General features: G+C 66.8%; 3 protein-coding genes across 3 annotated transcripts in view; 2 read left to right on the top strand and 1 right to left on the bottom strand.

Annotated features, from left to right (window-relative positions):
* The window catches only part of AMSG_02907 (Qb-SNARE), a 1,301-nt gene extending 247 nt beyond the window's left edge, over positions 1-1,054 (top strand). Inside the window, exons 2-4 of the mRNA XM_013905287.1 lie at positions 161-219; positions 327-779; positions 863-1,054. Of these exons, the coding sequence (XP_013760741.1) occupies positions 161-219; positions 327-779; positions 863-967 (617 nt within the window). The 3' untranslated portion in view covers positions 968-1,054. The remainder of the gene's footprint in view (positions 1-160; positions 220-326; positions 780-862) is intronic.
* Positions 1,055-1,617: 563 nt separating this feature from the next.
* On the top strand, positions 1,618-7,263 carry AMSG_02906 (uncharacterized protein; the record flags this gene model as incomplete). Its single annotated transcript, XM_013905286.1, has 3 exons — positions 1,618-1,731; positions 1,800-7,119; positions 7,211-7,263. The coding sequence occupies 3 exons, from the start codon at positions 1,618-1,620 to the stop codon at positions 7,261-7,263; spliced, it is 5,487 nt and encodes a 1,828-aa protein (XP_013760740.1).
* Positions 7,264-7,581: 318 nt separating this feature from the next.
* AMSG_02905 (uncharacterized protein) lies at positions 7,582-9,407 on the bottom strand (the record flags this gene model as incomplete). Its single annotated transcript, XM_013905285.1, has 2 exons — positions 7,582-9,331; positions 9,388-9,407. The coding sequence occupies 2 exons, from the start codon at positions 9,405-9,407 to the stop codon at positions 7,582-7,584; spliced, it is 1,770 nt and encodes a 589-aa protein (XP_013760739.1).
* Positions 9,408-9,469: the final 62 nt, after the last annotated feature.

Raw genomic sequence — 9,469 nt, 5'->3', positions numbered from 1 at the left:
CACACACACACACACACACACACACACACACGCACACGCGCGCGCACAGACATACACCTACATCCCCCTTTCCCCCCTCCCTCCCCCCCCCTCCCCATGTCCACCCTCCCTCCCCGCCACCAACTCCTAACCCCCTCTCACCACACACCCCGACCCACAGAGCAACGAAAGGCCACCATGGCTGGCGTGGAGCGAGCCTTCAGCGCTGCCAACAACATTGTACGCGCACTCCCCTCCTCCCCCCCCCCTCCCCCTCCCCTGCCTCGCACACACCACTCGCACTCACCAAATTCCGCACGCGCATGTGATGCCGAGCCAACCAACAGCTGCGGCAGATGGAGCTGGAGATCCGCTCGCTACCGCCGGCGTCAAAGAACAAGCTCACCCCGCGGCTGCGCAAGTACCAGGCTGATCTCACCGTGCTCAAGCGCGACATGCGCCGCATCGGCTCGCAGACTTCCGCCCAGGCTTCCCGCGACGAGCTCATGGCCGGTGCCGCGCCTGGTGCGGGCGCTGCCTCGCTCGGCACCGGCGGCGGTGCTATCATGTCTACCCGCGAGATTGCCCAGCGCCAGCGCATCCTGGATGGCAAGCGCCGCCTCGAGGAGACGTCCAACCGCCTCTCCAACGCCCAGCGCCTCGCTCTCGAGTCCGAAGAGATCGGCGCCAACACTCTCTCCGAGCTCCATCAGCAGCGTGAGATCATCGAGCGCGCCGACCGCAACCTCTACATCGCAGACGACAACGTCTCGCGCGGCCACAAGCTTGTCCGCACCATGGTACGTCCGTTGCCGCACCCACTACCCCCCTCCCCCCCTCCCCCTCCTCCGCCCCGCACTCACCCCACACATCGCGCCCACAGAACCGCCGCCTCGTCACCACCAAGATCATCACCGGCGTCATCGTCCTCCTCATCCTCGGAACCATCTTCACCATCATCTACTTCAAGTGGATCAAGAAGAAGTAACCGCCGCCCTCCGCTGCTCTCCATGTCCCCCTCCCTCCCGCCTCACCCACATCGCGACTCTCGTAAACTCGACCCATCTCTGTTGGATCTCTGCATTCCATCCTCGGCACACTCCTCTCGGTTGGCATGGCGCTGGCGGCTACCGCCGCTGCATGCTCGACCGCCGCGGCCGCCATCGACGCCGGCTCACGCACACTACCATCGATAGAAGAGTCATTCTGGAGCGAGTACCTCCCTACTCTTCAATCGACCATCGCCCGCTTTCCATCACATGTCTGGTGCTCCTCGCCCATGGTCTGGATGCCTTGGCTCGCCGCACACCTCGCCGCCGCCTCCTCCTCACCATCACCCGTCCACCCCCTGTCCCCCCCGCTCGCAGCCATCCTTGCTGCCTCAGACGCCTCGCTTGACCACTGTACCAAGTGTGTCCATGCACACTTCCAAGGTACGCCATGGAAGCCCTCATACCTCCTCTCTCTCTCTTTCCCTTTCGCCCTCGTCCTCTCCCGGCCCGCCTGCGCGGCACCCTCCCGCTGTGTGCCCTATCCTTCCTGCTGCTCCAAACTGCGACCTTTTTTGTCCGCCACCCACTCACCCGCCCTCCCCCCCCCACCCCCACCCACCCACCCAAACTCGCAGTCTACACAGCCATGCACCGTGCCGACTACGACGATGCCTTTGATGCCATGCACTGTGCCCGGCTGCGGAAAAGCGTGCCGGATAACGCCAGCAAGGTCGTTCTCAGCGACGCCCATCTCTTTGCCGTCCTCAATCGCCCGCCCTGCTCGATGCCTCGCCGCGGATGGTGGTGGCGGTGACAGCCACGCTGCAGGCCACGCCGCAGGCAAGCCACATGCTCCGTCGCTGGCGCAGCTTTCCCATCATGGTTCACCCGCCGCAGACCTGGGATGCCGCAAGCAGCTCGGCTGTCTCGGACCTGGCCGCTGTCCAGCGGAACGCACTCCGCCTCGGCCCGCTGCTCCACGTCCCGCTCACCGGGCTCATCCTCCTTCTCACCGCTGCCCACGCCGAGCTGCGGGCCATGGTCAAGGACCTCCTCGCCGACTTTCACGTTGTCACCCCGGGTGAGGCCAAGGCAAACGAGTCTGTCACCTCGCTCGACGCCGCCAGCCTCGCGCCGGTCCTCGAATACATTCTCGCGCTCCTCGACCCCGTCACCCCGTCGGTCCCGCTCGACTCGAACCTGCCGCGCTCGTTCCGTCCGGCGCTCGCCCACGACGTCCTCTACGACGCGCTTGTTGTCCTCCTCGAAGCCTGCTCCACCGCTGCCATCGGCGTCCTCTCCGTCCTGCTCCCGCGCCTAGTTCCGCGCCTCGCCGAGCTCTTCCAGGCGAACGTACTGCCTCTGGTCAAGGGCGCGACCGGCCACGGTGGCGACGCCGACCGCCGCTCGCGCTCGCGCCTCCTCCGGCTCGTTGTCATTTTCCTCGACCACCTCCGCGCCGCGTTCTGGGAGTCGCAGGACGTGCTCGATCCAACCACCTTTGCCGCGTACCTCGACATTGCTCCATCGCTCGAACTCATCGACGCTCTTCGCCTTGTTGTGCTCTCGCTCGCAGGCGTTGGCCGCGACTCGGTTGTTGCCCAGTGGATTGTGTGGTCGTCGCGGGTCGAGACCTCCAGCTCGGCGCTCTCCGCTCCCTCGCCCATCACATGCTTCCTCGCCCACCTTGTTCGCCTCCTCTTTGACTTTGCCTCGCCTGCTTCGCACCGCCATCGCCGCCATCTCGCCGACGCTGCGGCGTCTACCGCAGTCTTTATTGTATGCACTACATACGACTCGCCACGTCTCGAGCCACTCCGGGGATGGAGCGACATCGACAAGAAGCTCGCCTTTGCTGCCTGGCACGCGGTGGCCGGCACTGAGCCGACCACCATCGTGCCGCTCACTATTTGCCCGCCCGATGCACTCTCGCTCCTCACTGCTGCCCTCCGGTGCGAGCTTGCACATCTTGCCGCGGCCGCCACTGCTCTTGCGGAGCTACCGTGGCGAAGCTGTGAGCTCGCCACCCCGCCGCCCGGTCGTACCGCACACTCCAGCGCTCTCTTTCCTTGGTCGCCAGACTGTCCCGTCCAGCCGCCGTCGCACATGCACGGCAGCATGATCCTCGCTCTTGCGCCACTCGCCGTCATTGCGCTCCCGCCTGACAAGAGCGACCTCGCTCTCGCCGACGCCTTCAACTCGGCTACCCAGTACATGGAGAGCCTCCTCAGTCGCATGCCCGTCAACGATGCCTCGGGCCGATTCGCCGTCCTCACCTCGCCGTCGCTTGCCCGCGCCATGCCCTTCCTCCTCGTCTCGCGCCACGCCGGCATCCGTGCCACCGCGCTCCGCCTCTCTGGCGGCGCTACTGATCCTGCTGCTGCTGCTGCGACACTCCACCGGGCCGCTGCCGACCATCAACTCCGTGACGCGCTCTCTGCTGGCTGGGCTCACCTCGCTACCGTCATCCGCACCCATGCCATCCACTTTTCAGTCTACCGGCATGCCTTTACCACCCTCACATCAGCCCACACAGACGTCAACGACGCCGGCATTGTCGCCGTTTGGCAGCTTGCCGCCTCGGTTCTCGCGTCGGCCGCCATTGACCACGAGCGCCCCAGCTCGATTCATCTCGAGCCACAGGTGCTTGTCTTTTTCCAGTGTCTTCATCCCATCTGCAGGCGCCTCACCTCGATGCCAGCGCCGCCGCCCGCCTTTCTCGTTTCGCTGCCGGTCGTTCTTTGCTCGCTTTTGGCGTGGAAGCCGGTTGTCGAGACCCACATTCGGCTGCGCCCGCTCTGGCGCGCCGTCAAGGACCTCATCCTGGACTGCCTCGTTCAACACAGGCCACCGCTCCCGGAGCGGGTCGTCGCCATCGTCACCGCCGCCGACCCGCGCGCCGCCAAGCGGCTTGCCAACCTTCTGCGCCGCGCCAACTCTACAGCCGACAACGCCGCGCTCGACAACGCACTGCCATCCTTTTCTGCCGTCCGCAGCGTCACCGGCGAGGGCAGCGCCCTTTCGGGCCCCGCCTGCGCTGCCCTGCCCGAGGACCAGGGTATCGGCCTCACCGACCACGACCTCGAGGTGGTCACCCTCCGCGCTGTCCCTCGCGACGCCGCCCTCTCTTCAGCCGAGCGTCACAGTGCCATTGTCGCTCGCGCTGCCATGATCGAGGCTGGCTCGAGCGACGAGTCGACGGCCTCCGACAACGACAACAGGAGTAGCGGGGGCGATGAAGACGATGGCGGTGGTTCCGCCACCTCTGCGCTTGACAACGGCTCCAACGACGTTGCTCCACCTGCTGAAGACGACGGCGGCAATGACAATGACGACGACGATGATGTTCCCATCTCGGCGCTGCCACTTTACCGCCCACCTCGATCCAAAACGACGCCAGCCCCCGCACCGGCTCACGCGCCTCCCGTCGCGACAACACAACCCGAGGCTCGTCCTGCCAAGCGCATCAACGCATGGGACTTGCCCGAGGTCATCGAGGCAGTCAAGGACGTAACTCTGCCCAAACAGCGGAAGGCGACAAAGCAGCTCTCGTTCTCCGAACTGCCGCCGGAACAGGTGCGGGCTTCGACAAGGCCGCGAGCCGGCGGCCGTGGGCAGGCTGTGGCACGGACCTCGCAATTTGTGCCACCGCCACGGTCGTCGACGGCCGGAACGTCGTCATCATCGTCGTCAGGACCGATTGAGATCAAGTCGACTCGGCGGCCGTCGCATGCGTCTGGCGCGCCGACAACCCGGACGCCCGACTTTCTCGGCCAGTTTGATGCCGTTGTCCTCGGATGGAACTTGTTTGTCCTCCCGGGCAACTCGTACTGGCGCGAGCTTCTCAAGTCGGTGCCCAAGAAGTTTAACAGCGTCACTTCGTACGGCAACATCTTTTTTCCCATGGTGCTCGCCGAGACCTGCGCTGCCATCGAGTCTGCCCGCGACGACGGCTTTCCGTCGTCAATTGGAGCCCGCGTCCTTGACCTCAATCCGACGTCACCGTCGTCGGGCACAATGCGCCTTGCCGTCCGCAGCGCGACAGACATCGCCGCCGACACCTTTCGCAACCAGTCGCTTGTTGTGGTTCACACCAAGGCGAGCCTCGCGAAGGACAATCCACACGTCCTCGCCATCACCAGGGGCCAGACCAACGACGGCATGTACACCATCAGCTACAGCCTCAGTCGTAACTCGAACCGGCTCGAGTTTGTCCGCGGCCTGGCTAAGCGCAACGTCTTTGTCACGCGAGTCGTCTCGCTCATCACCGCTCGCCGCGAGTGCACCGCCATTGCCAATCTCTCGTCCATTGGCCTCCGACCCAACATCATCCACCCGAATCCAAAGCCGCAAGACATGCTCGCGCGCTGGATCGACAGCACCGCGCCGAGCCTCGGCGACGCGTTTGCCCTCCCACGCCTGCGTTTCATGCGCTGCGCCCTCAACGACAAGCAGTGCGAGGCGCTCCACGCCGCAACACACCTCCGCGGCATCCACCTTCTCCACGGCCCACCAGGCACCGGCAAGTCTTCCACCATTCTCGGCGGCCTCTCGCTTCTTCTTCGCTCGCGGATCTTCTCCAAGTCGGGTGGCGGAGGCCGGCGCGGCCTGGGTAAGTCGGTCTCGCGCACCTCCCGCCTCGCCAATAGCCATCTCAACATCATGGGTGTTGAGTCGCTGCCAGCCGCGACTGCCTCGCCGGGCTCGACCACTAATGTCATGCTGCAGCCGATGGTTGAGGCTCTCTTTCCGCACGGCTCAACCTCGATGCGCTTCTCGCGCGAGGGCGGGTCGTACCCGCTCCTCGTCTGCGCGCCGTCAAACGGTGCCGTCGACGAGCTCATCACCCGCATCGCTACGCACGGCCTCATCGACTGGTCCGTTCCGCTCGACAACATGGACGAGGTGCTGAACGGCCCCGGCGGCGCCGCCGCCGTCACTGCCGCCGTCCGCGCCGCCACCGTCCGCCCGTGCATCGTCCGCGTCGGCAGCGCCTCGCGCGGAACCAGCAAGACCGCAAACGCGTACTCGCTCGATGCCCTCGTCCGAGCCCACGCAAACCGAGTCAAGTCCACCCACGCCGCCATCACCGCCCGCCTCAACTCACTCCGCGATAAGCTCGTCGCCCTCCAACAAGAATCCGTGGTCGTCACCGCCGCCGCCGCCGCCTCGCGCGGCGCCGGCTCCGCCGCCCGCTTCTCCCGCATCGACACTGAGCGCGAGCGGGTCTCTCACGAGATTGCCGACCTTCAGCGCTCGCTCAACACGCGCGTCAACGCCGTCGAGCAGCGCATTCTCGAGGTTGCCGACGTGGTCCTTTGCACCCTCTCGTCGTCCGCGCTCTCCATCCTCTCCAAGCTCAACTTCCCGTACGTGGTCATCGACGAGGCCGCGCAGGCGGTCGAGCCGTCGACCCTCATCCCGCTCGCCCGCGGTGCCGACACGCTCTGGCTCGTCGGCGACCCGTGCCAGTTGCCAGCCACAGTCCTCTCCAAGGTCGCCGAGCAGGCCAACTACCACGCGCCGCTGTTTACCCGACTCAAGGACGCTGGCGTCTTTGCCATCACGCTGCAGACCCAGTACCGTTTCCACCCGGAGATCCGCCAGTTCCCCTCGCACTTTTTCTACGACTCGCAGCTGATGGAGGGTGTCTCGGTTGCCGCCGCCACCCTCGACCCGCACCCGGTCTACACCGCCGCCAACCTCTCGCCGTACATGGTAGTCAACGTGCCGCACTCGCGCGAGCACAACCGCCGCGGGCGGTCGACAGTCAATCCAGCCGAGGCCGCCGCCGTTGTCGCCCTCGCCGTCGAAATCCACAACCGCCTTTCCCGCTGCCGCATCTCTCTCCGCATCGCTGTCATCACCCCGTACCGCGGCCAGGCACGCGAGCTCGAGCACCACCTCCGCCGTGCCGGCATCGTCGTCCCGGTCTGCACCGTCGACTCGTTCCAGGGCCGCGAGGCAGACATTGTCCTCCTCTCCACCGTCCGCGCCTCCTCCACCTCGGTCGGCTTCCTCGCCGACGTCCGTCGCATGAACGTCGCCCTTACCCGAGCCCGCCTCGTCCACATTGTGGTCTGCAACGTCGCCTCTCTCCGCAACGACCTCGCTTGGAACGAGCTCCTCAACGACGCCGCCTCGCGCGGTCTCGTCTGCAACTCGACCGACCTCGCCGCCGCCCTCTGCAGCTCGCTCCGCTCTGCGCCAGCCGACTCGATGCGGGTCCACACCAGCAGGGCCATCGTCGCCGGGCGCTCGTCTCTCCACGTCCGCCATCCCCATCGCATGACCATGCCGCAACACCCGCCAATGCGGTCGCAGCCGCCACCGCCACCGGCATCATCGTCTGCGTCGGAAGCCTACCGCTCCCATCAGGCCTACCAACAGCCGTACGTTCGCCCGCCGCTCCCGCCCGGCCCGCCGCCCGGCCCGCCGCCCGGCCCGCCGCCCGGCCCGCCGCCCGGCCCGCCGCCACTGCAGCCGCTGCAGCCGCAGCGGCCGCCTGCCCGCCGAGGTCAAGGCCGAGGACGAGGCCGAGGCCGTCCACGCAACCGCGGCAAGCGCCGGCGCGGGCGCGACGATGTGCGGCACGAGCCGAGTAAGCGGTTCAAGCGCCGATAGACTCGGATGTTGCCGCGCGTCCGCTTTCGACAATGTACCACAACAGCGACCGCGTGTACTCTTCCTCCTCGAGCAGGCCTAGGCCCTCATCGGTGGTGGCGAACAACGGGTCCGAGCCCTCGTCCGGCGCCCGGTCCGCAGTGAGCGTGCCGGCCTGCAGCAGCGAGGCCGCGTATGTCAGGAACGGCTTGGTCGCGCCAGCCTCGGCGTATCCGTACAGCGTGTGGAACATAGTCCGTGTGTACTGCGTCTCCATCCACGCCGTCTGCGCCGCCTTGAGTTTCGGCCACTTGCGGAGCGCGCCCGGCGAGCCCCAGTGTCCGCGCAGCGCCGCCGGCGGGTCGCACGGCCGGGTCAACCGGCCCGACCGCACAACTGCGCGCAGCGCCGCCGGCAGCGCCCCGCCGAGCCGGATGAGGACCACCACGGCAAGGCGGGCTGTAAACCAGAGCTCGTCGATGTAAAAGAGGAACGCGCCGAGCAGTGCCGACGAGACACCGTCGTCGTCTCCTTCGCCAAAGTGCCGGGCTCCGCCCGCCGGAATCGGCGCGTTTGCCGCAAGCGCTGACTCGACGACTGCCAAGTGGTCAGCCTCGCGCTCGAGCTCGTGCCGGAGCTTGGCCTGCCGCGACTTTCGAGCCGAGGACGACGCCTCTAGCTCACGCGAGAGTGCGTCGAGCCGGTCCTGGACCGACGTCCGGAGCTCGCTGGCGCGGAGCGGCGAGTCGCCGGTGGGGCCGCCGCCGCCCATCCCTCCCGGCGACGCCCCCAGTCCGGCCCGTCGCGCCGCGTCGTACGCCGCAATCCGGGCCTTGCGCTCCGAAAGCGGCCGGTTGCGAGCCTTGCTCCTTCCGCGGAGCGACCGCCGCGACGGACTCGCGTGGCTGGCAGTGACGCGCTCGCGGGCTGGTCGCGGCCGCGGCTCCGACCGCAGCCGCGGAGTCGCCGCCTGGCGCGCCCGCCGAGGCGTCGACGAAACTCTCGCCCGCGCCCGAGCGGCAGCGCCTGCGCGAGCACGTCGCGGGCGTGGCGATGGCGACGGCAACGGCAACGACGCCGATGACAGCGATTTGCCTGCGGGGCTACCCCTCAGCGAGTCGAGAAGCTCCCGCGGATCGACACCCTCGACAGCCAGCAGCGCATCCAGCTCCTCCAGCGCACTGTCGCGGCACGGGCGTAAAGCCGGGCGCGCCGAGCGGAGAGATCGGGCCGTGCGACGTGACGGTGTTGGCGAGGATTGGAGCCGCTGTGCCACTGCAGCCTCATGGGCGCGAGTGTGGATAGCGGCGCGAGTCCTCGAGCCGTTGAGATGCGAGAGCGAGGGGAGCCAGTTGAGGATGTGGAAACGAAGACCGCGACGCGAGTGCGTCACGGGATTGTCTCTGATGTCGAGATGAGTGAGTGCCGTGTTGAGCGAGAGAGGCCGGAGTGCCGGGAGCGAAGCGATGAGATTGTGGGAGAGATCCAACATGGCCAACGCCGGCAGCGCGTCCAAAGCTGCCACATGAGCAAGATAGTTGTGTGCGTAGTTGAGGGCTGTCAATCCCGATGCCAATGGCAACAGAGGCATCTCCGTCAGCGCATTGTGGGATCCGTCCAGCCATGTCAGCGATGCCAGGCAATCAAGTCCTTGCAGCGATGTGAGCGAGTTGTAGGAGAGGTCCAACGAGGTCAGGCTCGCCGCCACATGGCTCAACTCGGGCAGCTGGGCCAGCTGCCGGTGCGACAGCGAGAGGCTCTGGTTGTGGCCCTGGTCCTGGTCCTGGTCCTCTGCTGGTACTGCCGCCTCTACCACGACCGTGCTCTTGTCATGCGTGCTGCCTCTTGCTCCCGCTTGGTCCATCTTGTCGAAGAGGAGTGGCTAGCAGTGGCGG

This window comes from Thecamonas trahens, assembly GCF_000142905.1.
Source record: "Thecamonas trahens ATCC 50062 unplaced genomic scaffold supercont1.10, whole genome shotgun sequence".
Lineage (NCBI taxonomy): Eukaryota > Apusomonadida > Apusomonadidae > Thecamonas > Thecamonas trahens.
The sequence above is the reverse complement of the archived record's forward strand: the minus strand, read 5'-3'. Positions and strand labels throughout refer to the sequence as shown.